This window comes from Protomyctophum parallelum, assembly GCF_964188405.1.
Source record: "Protomyctophum parallelum genome assembly, chromosome: 1".
Classification (NCBI taxonomy): Eukaryota; Metazoa; Chordata; class Actinopteri; order Myctophiformes; family Myctophidae; genus Protomyctophum; species Protomyctophum parallelum.
This window is the reverse complement of record NC_139697.1, coordinates 14650965-14667757: the sequence shown is the minus strand read 5'-3', so window position 1 is coordinate 14667757 and position 16793 is coordinate 14650965. Positions and strand designations below refer to the sequence as shown.

The 16793-nt window shown below is 42.8% G+C and overlaps 1 protein-coding gene across 1 annotated transcript in view; it reads left to right on the top strand.

The window, feature by feature from the left end:
- Positions 1–16793, top strand: part of gabbr2 (gamma-aminobutyric acid (GABA) B receptor, 2) — a gene marked incomplete at both ends in the record, with an annotated part of 426411 nt that overhangs the window by 256282 nt on the left and 153336 nt on the right. Inside the window, 3 exons of the mRNA XM_083765882.1 lie at positions 5311–5376; positions 7227–7415; positions 8964–9206. Coding sequence (XP_083622008.1) covers positions 5311–5376; positions 7227–7415; positions 8964–9206 — 498 coding nt within the window. The remainder of the gene's footprint in view (positions 1–5310; positions 5377–7226; positions 7416–8963; positions 9207–16793) is intronic.

The following is a 16793-nucleotide window of genomic DNA, read 5'->3' as shown; positions in this document are numbered from 1 at the left end:
GGTACAACTCGGAAACTAGAAACCTCAAGCGAACGTCTCGCAAACTTGAAAAAAAATGGCGCTCAACCAAACAGAAAGAATCATGTATAGTCTGGCAGAATAGCCTCAAAATTGTTCTAGCTTGCGATTGGATATAAATCATATAATCTGACTTTGACGGTGCTAATGTGGCTGGTTAAAGTTCTGAGGCGTTCTGAATGAGCTGCAATCACCTGGTATATTTTAGGGACATCTGTAAAACACTGGTACAGTAGTCAAGACTATTATTGGACATTTTTCTAGATTCCGGTTGGATATAAATCATATAATCTGACTTTGACAGTGCTAATGTGGCTGGTTAAAGTTCTGAGGCCATGACTACAACAAGGTTTGAAGCTAAGCGCCTAACTTTTAATCCATTGTCCTTGACTTCAAAACAAGTACTTTAGTTTTGTCTTTGTTTATTTGAGGACCATCTTGGTATATCCAATTTGGTATATCCTAAATTGATTCGTTCAATGCATGTTCTCAGTGTTTCTATTGTACATGGCATAGTAGATTTCTGTGTCTTACTTATAGAACAATAGAGCAAAATATCATTCATCATCTTTTTTAATCATATATGTGACCGGGGCCAGTGGTTTGATATACCGGTACAAGGGGGACATGGTCATTTTTCAGTTTTTTACATATTATGAAACTGCACACTGTAACCTTTCATATGATGAAGATATGACCATTTGAAACTTGTTGAACCAGAAATGCCAAATTAGATAATTCCCTCTTCAAAGTTTCCCTAGAATTTGAGCCCAGGAATGGGTGTGACAATAGATACTTGTATCTACCCCTAGATACTTGCATAAACACTCCCCCCATCCACTAACCACTCCACACTGTCAACTCCACGTAGGCTATAATTTATTCCATGAAGTTACTTGTAGTTTTAGACCCATGCTTTTAATTGCTAAATAAAAAAATGCTTTACATTACATTATTAATATGTACTACTACAAAGGTACCTTTTTACCCCTAAATGCATGGCTTGAATCAGCCGTGCACTGATGTGAAAGTGTTCAAACCTTACCAACAGAAAGTCAGGGGAAAAAATACCTTAGACGTGTGTTATTATCCTTTTTTAAGAAGATCACACCAGAATTTGTACTACACTATGTCTTCACATTCAATATTTGAGCTGTTCTTCTAACAACAATGTCATGGATTGATCAAATTATATAAACGACGGATAATAGGAAAATAGTCTTTCATTATAGAGACATTTTTGCAACGTAATTACAATGACTTAATGACACTAAAACGACTTTCTGATGGAATAAAAACATTATTTAACATTCCAACTGTGTTAATGTGGCTAAAAACGAAAACCACAAAAAAAAAAAAAAGAATGCATTTCGTTCTATAGTGACATAACAGAGTTGGCGACTTGTGGTTCAAATCACTGGACTGGGACACATACTGTATGTAAAAGTCAGCCCTCTCCCTCTCCACAAGTGCAGCAAAGCATTATGGTCATTGTAGTAATCCACCAGTGTTCATGACTAAATGATTTAAATGCAAATGATTCCCAATCCTATATACGTATGTTCCTCTCCATTCACACTATACTGTAGGAGTAGGCTATATGCACTCTACTTATCACACTAAAAGGATCACATGCAAATTGGTTGGGCGATCCATTCAGCAATAGGGTTACACACCCTAACCCATTATCACCTGTCCATTAACAATGGGACAGACATGCTCCTAAACATTCCACAACATTCACAACCCATTTATTCTAACACGGTGGATAAAGGTGGAATTCCCGCATCCTACAACTAGAAACAATAATGCACTGGTATTGTACAGTAAAAATAAAATATAAAAAAATGTTTCATTCATACCAATCGTGTGTCCTCCCCAAACACTTAATGCATTTTTTACCGGGGTTACTTCCCCAGGGGTCTATACCTGGTCCCCTCCCCTTTTCCCCTCTACACAAAATATCAATATAGCTGATCAACACAAGCTCACAACGCGTTGCAACGCTTGTGGGTTTTCTACAGAATGTTCACCTACTATGACTCGCATACAACCACAGACGAAAAACAGTTTGAGTCCACACTATTTATCCATAATGTATAAATGATAGATAAGAGGTCAGGACAACGAGGCCTTTTCGTGGTGGGGTCAGAATGAAATTTGGACTTCGACTGTTTTTCGTCTGTGGTACACAGGAACTATATGGTTTTATTGTGGTTAAGTACAATTTAGATTTTTGAGGTATATACCTTTACTGCAGTATTTGAGATTCTTCTTTCTATTCTTCCTCTCTACTACCAGACGGTGGCCATGTGTTTAGAGAGTCTGCCCTGAAACTGGGAGGTCGGGGGTTCGATCCCCGGCCGGGTCACATAAAGACTGTAAAAATGGGACCCAATGCCTCCCTGCTTTGACTCAGCATCAAAGGGTTGGTTTGGGGGGTCAAATCTACTAATCAAATGATTCCCGAGCGCGGCACGGCTGCAGCTCACCGCTCCAAGAGAGATGGGTCAAATGCGGAAAAAACTAATTTCACTGCGTTAACATGTGTGACAAATCGTACAACTTTGACTTATAATAATAATAAAGCTTTATTTGTATAGCACCTTTTAAGAACAAGTCACAAAGTGATTTAACAGCGAGACATATATAAAAACATAGCAAGGCGGCACACAATAGAATAAAATACATTGTCAATAATACACAAAATCACAACAATAACAGAATAAATCAATAAAAAATCACAAATCACATGGGTAGGGGGTTGAATGCAGCTTTGTAAAAATGAGTCTTAAGGAGTGATTTAAAACGCGGTACAGACTCGGCAAGCCTGATCTCCAGGGGCAAGGCATTCCAGAGAGTCGGTGCACGGATAGCGTTTTTTTGCAGCCTGATTTATTTGAGAGAAGGGCCATGCCGGACTTAGATCTCAGATATTGTACTATTTGCTCCCACTGCAGTTATTTGACAGATTTTAGATTAATCTAAGCCTTTTATAACTCAACGGATGGATTAAAATGTATTATTACAGATGAATCTAAGCCGGCAGCATGTGAAGTCATTAAAATCATCCCCACCTTTACCAGCTGTATCATTAAGGTGACGAACACTTTAATGCATTACTAATGGGACATTCCGCATGACTACCTTTTTACGATTGGTATCTGTGAGAATTATTTTTGATGCCACTACTTAAAGTGGCTATAAGCAATAATATGTGACATTTTTAATGACCTTTCTTTTTTTCTTTAAAAATAATTATAATACATTCATAGATTTTTCTAGAAGCTTGGTCATTGGTCAAAAAAAGCCTGGTTGAAATGACTAACCAATCAGGAAGTAGACAGACAAATCGACCAATGACAAAGCTTCTAGGAACATCTTTGAATGCAGATTGTGGTCCATAAATGTGTCACAGAGACTACATTTTTCCGGGAGCGTTTTACCCATTGCTGAAAAAGGTCATTCAGATTTTGACATGATATTATTGCTTTATAGCCACTTTAATTTGTATTTTTTCCCCTCGAATTTCTGCCATTTTTAACTGTGACCTATAAAGCCGAAAAATAACCTTTAATAATCTTGTATCTCTAAAAAACGTTTTTTTTGGTCATAAAAGAAGCATTTATCTTGTGAGGATCAAAAAAATGGTCCTCACAATGTCTATTTCTCAAATTATACTATACTCACATACAGTACAGGATAAGTAGAGTAACAACATGAACAAAGTGTGTCCTTTATCAGTGACACATACTGCCAAATTGCTACTTGCAACTAATTTGATGTATTACGATGTTTTTTGTTCTTGCTTACTGTAAATCGTTCTGGATTAAGAGCATCTGCCAAATGCCTAAATTGTTACTTGCGACAAGAGTATTTGTAAATTGTGATATTGCTGCTTTTACGTACTTTAGAAAAACATTCCCTCAGACCTATTTGTTCCCTCAAAACTAACACACGTAGGCCTGTCACAATTATTACACAATCGACAATTAATAAAATTAAATAATTAAATAAAATATTTCAGTAATTTATATTCAAGTTATTTGTCATATCTGCCCTATGCAGTATTTGATCACGAAACCTAAATAAAATGCAAGCAAATGTATTTTATTTTATTAAAATAATGTTCAATGGCAAAACACAACTAAATCACAATTATTTGCATGACAATGAATCGTCTTGTAACCATGACTCGTGACCTACTCCTACTAACCCTATAACCCCTGCAGTGACGGACCGACCCCTCCTAGGCCCGTGAATGAACGCTCCTGACCCTCCTCCTCCCACCAAGTGGTTAAGGAACAGTTTAAGCGCCACTAAGTTTCCATTGTTATTCTGGACCTGCCTAACCCCAAGCCTGAGGTTCTGAGCCAACATAATAGGTATATGACCCCACATCTGAGAGCTTCTGTCACCACTGGTGTAATAATGACACTAATGCCACGTTCGTTCACACCGGCAGACGCAGCGAGCCTTTAAGCGACGCCTTTAAGTAATGTGTGCTGTTCTGTGTCAGGCCTGCTTAACCCAAGGGGCCAGTGAGGCGCTCCAACGTTGAAGCACGGGCCCTAGTGGTAAGAGGATGGACTGCTCGGTTGCACTTCCGCATTTGGGCACCAAAATGTGGTGCCCAAATCGAAAAAAGGCGGAAGTAGACGGTCCTTCCGGGTGCTTCAAAACGCCACTGAGCAACTTCCACTGACATGAATAGCGGAGGGGGCGGACCTTCGCACAGATCAGTCTCTATCCTTCTTTATACTCTATGGCTTAACCCAATCTCCTTGGCAGTGCTGGATTGGGAGGGCGGAGCTGGCAATTTGCAGGAGGGGAGACACCTGGCCAGTGTCCTCCCCAAACACTATATAAAACAGCTGCTGCACTAGTAATGTTCTGGTCTCTCCATCCCTCCTCAGGCAGGCTGACCATCCTTGTTTTTGATTCTCTCTATTAATTGGGCAGTTTGTTCTCTGCCATCCTTAGTTGGAACTGAAAATGAATTATTTGATTATATTTTTCATTAATTGTTAAATAAAATACTTTTTTGCTGCTTTAACTCCGTCTGGTCTCTTCTCTTTGTTATGGCCCCTGAGCCAGCCATAACAATGCAAAAATGCGCCGTGAGTTAATTTTGGAGCAGCTATATGTGCATCGTTGCGTCTTTGCAACGTCATGTCGCTGGCTTCCATTGACAATGAATGGTAGACTGCATCTTTTAACATTTACTGTACCTGTGTGAACGCACCATAATGGAATGTGTCTGTGTTTTTGTCTTTTTGTTTTGTCATCCAGGACAACGACGTGAGGATCATCATCGGACAGTTCGACGAGAACCTGGCCTCCAAAGTCTTCTGCTGTGTAAGTGCTAAACCTAACCTTATTCCTGAGAACCTGGCCTCCAAGGTCTTCTGCTGTGTAAGTGCTAAACCTAACCTTATTCCTGAGAACCTGGCCTCCAAGGTCTTCTGCTGTGTAAGTGCTGAACCTAACCTTATTCCTGAGAACCTGGCCTCCAAAGTCTTCTGCTGTGTAAGTGCTAAACCTAACCTTATTCCTGAGAACCTGCATGGCCTCCAAGGTCTTCTGCTGTGTAAGTGCTAAACCTAACCTTATTCCTGAGAACCTGCATGGCCTCCAAGGTCTTCTGCTGTGTAAATGTTAAACCTAACCTTATTCCTGAGAACCTGGCCTCCAAGGTCTTCTGCTGTGTAAGTGCTAAACCTAACCTTATTCCTGCATTTCCGTTTGGTTTTGCGGTAAATCACTGATGTTGCTCAAATTATTATTATCATTATTATTATTATTTATTTTTTAAAGATATCCGTCTTTGACTATAATACTCTTCGCAATGTTTGTACTTCCAGGAGTCAAAGCGAGATTTCACCTGTGATGTCATCCACGCGCACTCGTGCAGTGCCCTTTATTTGGGACGTAACACTAACATACAGATTGGACAAAATTACATTTCATATATTAAAAATAAGTTACATAATGCAGACTACATAATGCAGAGCACTTTGTTCCACCGCTGCATGTGGCAATGAAGACAAGTTGTGTGACATTTAAGAGCTGATTTTGGGGCATGATAGTGTATGAGGGGGGACGAGGTTTAGTGGGGAATGGGTGGGTGGTGGGTTTGGATAGAGCGGGTGGGTGAGTGAGTGCGTGACAGAGTGCTTGACATTTACGGCTGAACATGATGAGATGAATCTCACCCTATGCGCTCGTGTTGCGTTAGCATTTGGCATTTGGTGCTTAATTATACGTTTTGTTTTTCAGACGGGTTTTGTAATCAATCATTGTTTAAAAGGACGGTGATTATGATACGACACGAGTCATGGCAGTATAGCAGACCTGCAAGCTTGTAGTTCTGCTATACTTAGTTTAGATGCTTTTCAATGTGAATCCTGGAATACCATCAATCATTCAAGTATGATTAATGTGTGATAAACATTAGTGCACTTCCATAGCGTTCCGGCTCTGATCGATGGAACGATGCGTTCCATTTTAAGTTCCTATTCCTCCGCACTACAACATCATATCGTCTCTGTCGGCTAGAGATCTCTTATCTCCATATTTTTAACTTTTTGTGTTTTTTTTGTAAATTAATGCCCTATACTTGACCACACACAAAATAGATTCTCAACAGAATACGAGAAATCTCGTCACTGGCAGCATTAATCCAACGTGTGTGTGTGTGTGTGTGTGTGTGTGTGTGTGTGTGTGTACGGTTGTAATGCACTTAACTCGAGAACCGTTTGCCCCACCGACTTCACATTCGACACACGCATTCCACACCCCCACAGGGAGTGCAGTGCCCGGTATCGAGTTGGTCGGACCCACGGTTCTCCAGAACCACCACAAAAGGCTCTGGTCAGGCTCTGCCAGTGGGCCGAATTGATTGCCAAGTACACTTTTCAGTTTGCAGTCTTCACACACAGGCACACAGGCACATACACAGATATCCATGTGGGACACCGGCTGACGGGTGCTATGACAACGTATATCATTAGGTTCCCAAGAAGGCCGGTGGCCGACTGCGACGGGAACGTACAGGTCTAGTATTAATAATAATATAAATAATGCTTCATCTCTCTTTCAGCTAAGGAGTCCTTTTGGCCTGAAAGACGTTGAAGACACCTGCTCTGATACAAACAGATTATACTTACACTCTCTCTCTCTCTCTCTCTCTCTCTCTCTCTCTCCAGGCGTACAACCTGAACATGTATGGCAGTAAGTACCAGTGGATCATCCCGGGCTGGTACCAGGGCAACTGGTGGGAGCAGGCCAACTCCACCAACTGCACCACGCGCAAGCTGCTGACCGCCATGGAGGGCTACATCAGCGTGGACTTTGAGCCGCTCAGCGCCAGACAGATCAAGGGCATCTCGGGCAGGGTGGGTAGCATCAGAGTTACCTAGCTGTGGCATCAGCAGTTTTACCCATCCAGGACGGGAACCCCTTGTGATGTTTTTAAGCATTATGTTATACTTTAGCTATTGAAAAATATCAGATCTACAACCGAGTGCCACACTAGCAGATCTTCTATTTTTGAAAAATCATGAAAATGTGGCGCAAATCCAAGTTCCTCTTATTGGCTAAACGTGTTCGAGCCCCTTCCTCTCCAAATGTATAAATCCAAACGATATGAACGGTAACTGTTTGGTGGAAACCCTTATATTCTTATAGAGAAAACGTTTTATATTTATTTTTTAACTCAAATCTTTGCTTCCGACGGGGGTCCCTGGAACAACATGTCTTCAGATGGGGGACGGCGGGCAATTACATTTATTTTTGGGGGTCATTGACATTAAATAGTTTGAGCACCACTGACATAAATAGAAACAGAGGTTTTTCAGAAAACTTTCAGGATTTATAAGCCATTCGTAGAATCGTCCTTAGGTCTAAATGGGTTAACTCAAATCTTTGCTTCTGTGGGGTCCCTGGAACAACATATCCCCAAATACAGATAATTCTGGGGGTCCTTGACATGAAATAGTTTGAGCACCACTGACGGAAATAGAAACACAGGTTTTTCAGAAAACTGTGATGATTTCGAAGACATTTAGTAGAATCAGCTCTCAAGTCTAAATGGGTTAAGTCTGGCGTATAGCCAGACAACTATTCCATGGTCTCCTTATGCTACTGTATGTAGGGCATTGCAGATAGAAAACACCTTCATTATTTTGAGCCTGGAACCGAGCCATTCAGGCTCCCGGTGAATTATGACCATAAAACATTTAATTCTGTGTCCAAAACATATTTAAAACCACAAAAGAAGGGTAGGCTATTTATTACATTGAGGGCATGGAGTGCAAAGGATGCAAGTGACATATTCAGAACTTTACAGGACACCTTTTCCCATTGATTGTAATTATTTAATTAAAGGGATTGTGACATAAAAATAATTGTCACCATTTTTGTAATTTTTAAGTTTTCTGAGATCAATTGCACCCACTTTGAACATTCAGTATATGTGTGTGATTCACATATGAGTGTGATGTCACAGCCTGCAAATCCCATTTATGACAATGGGATTTGCCAGCCGATGTCACTGTTTTCACTGTTTTGCAGTTCAAAAGGCACAGACACAGAGAAATCCTGGACCACTGAATGTTCAAAGTTCAGGTTGTTGGTCATAAAACCTAGTAAAGTAAAAAAAATAAAGAAAGTCACAAAACCTTCAACTCAACTGTAGGCTACTGTACATTTTTGATGATTTCACTTACGCCCTTTGTGCTCCAAGGCTTCAAAATATATAGTTTATAATAATATTAAATATAATTGTGGAGAAAAGGGACTAAAAAGCTCCCCCCCAAAACAGGGATCTAACCCGTCTGGGCGTGCCGTTCCCCCTCCTCCCCTCCCCAGACCCCCAAGGAGTATGATCTAACCCGTCTTGGCGTGCCGTCCCCCTCCCCTCCCCCCCCCCCCTCCCTCCCCAGACCCCCAAGGAGTATGAGCGCGAGTACAGCCTGGAGCTGCAGCAGAAGGGCGTGGAGGCCAGCAAGTTCAACGGCTTCGCCTACGACGGCATCTGGGTGATCGCCAAGACGCTGACGCGCGTCTCGGAGCTGCTCCGCGCCAAGCAGCGGCACCACGTTCACCACAACTTCACCGTGGACGACCGGGAGGTCGGCAAGATGGTGCTGGACGTCATGAACGAGACCAACTTCAACGGCGTCACGGTGAGTCTCTCCCAGGGGGGCAGTCAGACAGATATTTTGTGAAGCCACTAAGGAAATTGGGACTTCCTGAAAGTTCATATAATGGCCTGTTGTGGCGCTGTCATTGGGCCCAAAAAACACCTAGACTGTATTACCTTAATAAACATGGTCATGAATACTTTCTGCTTCCAGTCACTAGTTTAAAGTCTCATTTCTCATATCATAATATTATTTTTGGAAATTATGGTCCCATTTATAAAAAGAAATACCATAAAGTCGAGTATGTTCTGAGGGGCGTGGCTACCGTTACAGTCTATGATCGGGGGCCACCCCCCGTTCGAGTCAAAATAAAAACCAACAAATAAGAAGGGAGGGAAGTCCCGCCTCGTTGTCTGGGCCAGCCAATGGCCAGCTGGGCCCAAACGGATCTAGAAAGATGGCGATTTACAATTCAAGGACTGACAGGCTTCATCTTACGTCCATATCAGACCCGGAGAACGCTTTGTCCATATTGTTTTTTACAGTCTGTGGTCTCTCCCCAGTGTTGTTTTTGGCAGCAAAATTTAGATTTTAGTTTTTACTAAGTCATAGTCATAGTTTTTATTTAGTTTTAGTCACCTGGAATGTCTTGGTGTTAGTCTAGTTAATGTATTTTGGCAGGCCTCGATGACGTCATAATGACCACTTGCTGAAAATAGCAGATCTACAAGCTTGTAGATCTGCTATTTTCAGCTTGCAACCAAATGTAAAATGACTTATACTGGATCTAATTTCAGTGATCATAGCTTGGTTTTCATTTAGTTTTCGTCAGTGGAAAAAAGGTAGTCGACAAACATTAGTTTTAGTTCATCGAAATCATCACTGGTCTCTCTCTCCTCTCTCTCTCTTTCTCCACATACGTTGATTTTGACAGCTCATTATTTGTATGTGTGTTTTAGTCAGCTGACTGTTTGGTTGCCTCATGCATGATATGTTTGCGTTTCAATCATTATTACGAGGAGGATGGCTTCGCAAAAAAAGTTCACTGAACTACAAGGAATACATGCACATGTTGATACTCTTTTTCTACACTTTGCTCTTTTTTGCACTCCATATTATAGCCCTTTGTTTGCTGTGTTTGTGGTTATTTGTATGCTGCTGCATTGTCTGAAGGAAGCCAAAAACAATATATAATATAATATAATAATAATTATAAAAATAAGTTTTACTCTTATGTACCACCTTGAACCTTGGTACATTGTATTGCCGGCGTCTTGCCCTATACGCACAATGCGTCTTGCGCTGGTTTTAGTCGAAGTCTTTCATTTGATCTGGTGATTTTCTTAGTGGACTGTTTTTTTCTTTCGTTTTTTCTTTCTTCCTGTTGCTGTTGGTAGTCATGGTATCCAGTTCCCACCTGATGTTGTGTGGGAGTTCTGACTGATCAACACCGTACTGAATAACGGCTAGCTTGCATAAGGTCTTAAGACTAGGACTCAAGTCCAAGATGTACAGGTCTGTGGGTGTGTCGTGTCCTCCATCTGTGGGTATATTCAAATAGTGTCCTCCAAAGACAATGATACGATCTCCCTGCATGCAACAGCACATCGTATGCATTGACATCGGGTCTTTCACCTTGAGCTTGACCTTCTTCCAGGAGAAGGTCTCCGGATTGAATTTCCACAGATCTTTGAAGGACTGGCCCAAGTACCACAACCCAAAGAATATGTACAGCTCTTCATTGTAGGTAAAGGCCGATAAATGCCTGTAGTCTTCCGGAAGAGGCTTTGTAGAAGCCGTGCCCAGCCAGAGATTGGTCTCTGTGTCAAACACCCTGAGATGGCTGAGACTTTCAGTGACATATTTGTAAGAGACCCCAAATACAAACATCTTTGTCCCGATGATGGTGGCAGAGGAGTACCGCACATAACGTGGCGGTTTGCCTCCGGGGTTAATTAAAGCCCAGACCATTGTGCTGGTGTCCAACTTGTAGATGCCACTGTGTGCCGTCGAACGGACATATCGTCCACATATATAAATGAGCTTCACCAAGACACAGGCTAAGCCGTAGCCACTCCACTCTGGGACGGTCCCAGAGACCCTGGGTTTGAACCATCTGTGGGTGTTGACATCAAACGCATAAAGCTCGTTGGGCTCACTATGGTCGTTATTCCCCGCCCAGATGTAGATGATGTCATCTATCAGGACAGCCGCGTGGACCTCGCACCCGGAGGGACCCTCGAGGTGACCTTCTCGTCCTGTCGTCACCGAGGTCAACGTTTTTTGCTTTAAGCTGGAGGTCAACGTCCTCCAGCTCAAAGACACCGTGTTGAAGACGTGAACTACAGTCCGTTCCGTGTTTCCGTCGTAGAGCTTTTCAAAGGTGTACACGTCTTGCTTCACTGCAACGGCAGCAAAACCGCGTGTCTGTGGTCCTCCGGTCGGGCGTACCGGTGTCCAGCACAACATTTATCACGCGCTAAACTAAAATTAACTAAAATTGCGTGTTGTCACTTATATCGGGTTCAGCGGCACAAATGTCACAGAGACCTTTGCCGATCAGGTGGATTGGCCAATCAAGGGAGTCGATGACGCCGCTAAACAGCAGAACACTGTTGAAATATTGTGTTCAAGGGAAGAGTCTATGGCATATATACAGTACATATACATTGTCGTCATTATTCGACCGCGGTCGAGATCATGGATTTCACAATATTACGCCAGACTTCCCGGTCCTTCATTGCCACCCCCAGTTCCTGCCTACTGAAGCATGTGTCCCTATAGCGATGACATCAGGAAATGTCAGTTTTCTACCTCTGGTCCTTCCTGAGGCAGGACTCCAGAGAAGAAGGGAAGATATAACCTCATTGTCAGCTCTGTAGCAGTGGCCGGAAAACTGCGCTCTTCTGGATCGGACCAGCGTATGGATACATACATACATACATACGCTTGGACCTTATAAGGTATGCCATCTGGTGGCTAATGAACCAAAATCTCAGAAGTTGAAGCAGTTTTTAAGGACCCACTTTTAGGCCAGTGCAACAGCATGCTTTTGCCTTTTTTAAACCTTACCCATTTTAACCAAATACATACATACATACATGCTGTAGTATGGTCACAGTCGTTTTTTACGAGAAAAAAACCCACAATTTAATAGATAGATGGATATTTTATTGTCATTGCATGAAACAACGGAATTCAGTACATACATACATACTGTACGTACATAAATATGGATATAACCGGCGTTTGGCCCTACAGCATGTCACAATGTCACACCCATAGAGATATTTGCCTGACATGTAACATGTAATCTATGCATGTATGGTATGTACAGTGTGTTATTTATGTATGTTATTATGTTTACACACACATTGCAGTAAATGTCACAAAAGCACTCGGAGGCGGAGGCAGTAAATATGTGCTCGTTGTGAGGATGAGGTTCGTTAGGCGTCGTCGTCGTCCCGTCTCGCGAGCGGAGCCTAAAGACATGTCGTTTGGAAGCGCCGTCTCACTCCACTGACTTCTGGAGTGATCCTGGTGGCTGCATTTATGATGAGAGAGAGTGGGTGGGTGAGCGAGCGTGCGTGCCTGCGTGCGTGCATGCATCCGTGCACATGGAGCTCTAACAGTATAGGCCTATAGGCTATATTGTGTTGTCTTGTACCACTAGCCTATATCATACTGTCCTACTCGGGGAACTACGCACGTGGGAATGCATGCCCCACCCGGCTTTGCACTACCCTTAGTTTTCAGAGTAGGCGGCTGTGGCTCAGGAGGTAGAGCAGGTCGTCCAATGATCCCTGGGTTGGCGGGTCGATTCCCGGCTCCTCTTGTCCACATGTCGAAGTGTCCTTGGGCAAGACACTGAACCCCACAGTGCCTCCAATGAGTTGGTCGGAGACACTGAACCCCACAGTGCCTCCAATGAGTTGGTCGGAGACACTGAACCCTACATTGCCTCCAATGAGTTGGTCGGTGTGAGCTTGCCACCATTGGTGTGTGAATGTGGGAAGTTAGGACACAGGCGTCGACTGTTCGCCGCTTCACCTCCCAATGTATGAATGAATGAACTGTTGTAAAGCGCTTTGAGCACTTGGAAAAGCGCTATAAAAATGCAATTAATTTAGGCGGCCTACTCGCTGCAACCGTGTGTGTGTGTGTGTGTGTGTGTGTGTGTGTGTGTGTGTGTGTGTGTGTGTGTGTGTGTGTGTGTGTGTGTGTGTGTGTGTGTGTGTGTGTGTGTGTGTGTGTGTGTGTGTGTGTGTGTGTGTGTGTGTGTGTGTGTGTGTGTGTGTGTGTGTGTGTCCGTACGTCCATCCGTAAATGCGTGAGCAGCTGCGGGGTCTGCCCAGACATACATGGCCAAACAGAAAAGTCATATCTGATTGCATTAAATGACTTTAAACAAAATTAGATTAACTTTGCCACTCGGTCTGCCATTCACTGTATGCATGCACATACCCTCTATTCTGGCCAAAACGTCCCTGAAGTCATGTGAACCAGAATGCATCACATTCCATTCCGATTGGCTATGACTGGCTTTGCAGCCCGGGGTAGGCAACCCAGCCTGGCGAAGCCTGGCAGAGTTTTACTGTAACCCTTAAGGTATAAAAGGAACTGGCCTCTCTCTTGAGGCGTATACACAGTAAAACTCCTGCAATTTAATTCATCCATTTGTGACTCTGAGAGAGCAGCGTACAAATGGAACCACTTATGGGTCAGTGCGTGGTTCCATTTGTATATTATGCTCTCCAAGTTTAAAACGCCACTGAGGATTTCACTTGTGTACGTTAACGACACGATTGGAAAACATCCGCCCGTCCGCGCACGCACGCGCACACACACACACACACACACACACACACACACACACACACACACACACACACACACACACACACACACACAGAACCGGCGCCCGGCAGAAACATGGGAATGCTATTTCCTTCATGCATCTTTGATGGCGTTTTGGAAGGTAGACAACAGAAGGAGCTCTTCTTCCACTGGCCGTATAGCAGATCCCGGCGCTTATTATGGTCGCATATATATATATATATATATATATATATATATATATATATATATATACATACACGCGCGCACACACACCCATCAGTCCATGCGTGGGTACATGGATTGATTGATTGATTTTGCAGAATTACAGTACATTTCAAGCACAACTCAATACAAAAACTGTTAACTGTGAGTGGACGACACCATAGCATTACACAAGAGGGTCCACCATTTTCAATTCATCATAACATTTAGAGACGTACACATATACACTACTAAACAGGAAATCATCTCGGAGCCAAATGTTGTACTTTTTCTCCATTACAATTATTTGAAAACATTAGTTACTAGTTACTTTGTAGATTTTCATTATTATTACAAAACATATACATTAACCACTTCAGCCCTATATACATTTTGGTCAATTGAAAATGTGTTTAAGCTATGGCTGTGGATTAGGATGAGATGCCTGAAGAAGGTCTTTGACCGAAACGTTGCCTAAATAAAGTGTTCGTACAGTAAGTACAGTACAGACGGTGTGTGGGTCTTTATGCACTTGTGCATGTTTTCTGAATACATTGAATACATTCTACATACTGAGTCATTTCTATACTGTTGGTACCTTTAGTACATTTTGTTGCCAATACTTTTATACTTTGTACTTTTGAATTCAGACTTGTAATGTAATTTACTTGTAATGGAGTATTGCATTATTGATTTGTTTACTTGAGTAACATATTTGAGTACTTTTTTCCACCACTGGTCGCAGACGCAACACCCATCAATCCATGCGTGGAGTATCCAGATGTATGGTTCACGCTTGGTTCATGTGAATGACACGCGTGGCGTGCTCCCTGTCACACAGCAGGGTCATGGCAAGGTCTCGCCTCCGGAGCCCTTTTTTGTGCCGTGGGGACGGTGTGCACTGTGAAATGTGCACGCACACACTGATGATGCACCTTTCCAAGACAAAAAACAAATAAAGTATTGTTCTCCCTTGGGGCCTTGAGGCATCCTGTGTATGTCGACAGCTAGGGTACAATAAGTGCGTGTGTGCGCGTTTGTGTGCTCGCGCGCACACACACACTCACTCACTCAGTTAGGCCTTCTTTTTCACCACTGGTATGTATCGATCAAAGCCGTTGGTCACAGGGAGGAAAGCTGACATTATCACACACACGCACAGAGAGAGAGAGTAGAGAGGCCTGCTGGTCGCTGGAGGCTACAGGCCACCAGGGCAGTGAGTAGAGTGGCCAGAGCAGAGTGACCAGAGAGTAGAAAGGCCCGCTGGAGGCTACCGGCCACCAGGGCAGTGCTTTTCAAAGTGACGTCCCTGGGACACCCCCAGGCATTCTGGAGAGTGTCCTTTTCATATCACTGTAATTCATGAGTGATTTGGTTTAATGTTTTCAGTCAAACATCTTTTCATATCAGGGGTCATACAGGGCTATAAGTACACCGCCGCCGGTTCCACAGGCACTGATTTTGACAAACATTTTTTTATTTAGTTTTCGAGCGGTGGGCACACCGTCTCCAAATTACCTAAATGGTAAATGGTAAATGGTGCATTTATATAGCGCCTTTATCCAAAGCGCTTTACATAGATTGTGCATTACATTCACCCATTCACACACCTATACCTAGGTTCCATCCTGGAGTCAAATCTTTCCGGTGATAAAATGGCCACCAACGTAATAAAAAAGAACGAGATTCCTATACAGGATCTCCTCACTGGTCGACAAAAACACCTTGTGTGCGGGGTGTTAATATGTATGTGTGTGTGTGTGTGTGTGTGTGTGTGTGTGTGTGTGTGTTAGGCTGCGCAACAGTGACACTTGGTGGTGAAAACCAACCAAACACAATGTTCGTGCTCGGACAGACCCAGCCAGCCAGCCAGCCAGCCAGCCAGCCTGGGACAGACCCAGGGACACACATAGCTCCTTAATGGAGCAGGTGCACCACTCAAAATTGTTTTTTAAATAGTTCAACTATAGCCGATCTACATTGATATACACTGTGAGCTTGTAGACGGGCTATTTGAACTATTTGAATAGTAAAAATAAGTTGGGGATACGGGTGTAAGCCAGGTTGTGGTGCAAGATATAGCACATGTTTGATTGATTGATTGATTATTTTATTAGACAATATCAAATGCAAAAACAGTACATGGTACAGTCAAAAGCTCATTTATCCAAAAGGATAGAACCGAAAAAATACCTTGCGGTCTTGTTTCCATTCGGGTCCCAATGCATTCATTCACAATACAATGATGACATGAATTGAAGATACCTCAAACAACATGAAAACTATTTACAGGTGTAAGTACCAAAAAAATCTAAAAAAATCTAAATACCAAATAAATCGCTCAGAGGGGGGGTATAGGGAGATTGGGCAGTCATCTTCTCTCCTTTTGACCCGCTGACATTGCTAGGTGATTTTTCAGCCCGGTTTTAAAGGAAGCCAGTGATTTGTTTGTTTTGAGGGAAGGGGGCAGGGCATTCCACACCTGAGTGGCAGTGCTGTGGAAAGTGAATTTACCCATATTTGTTCTATAAGTGGGTGGCACCAGATCATTATTTATACTCCCTCTAGTGTTGTGGCTGTGAGAGTTGC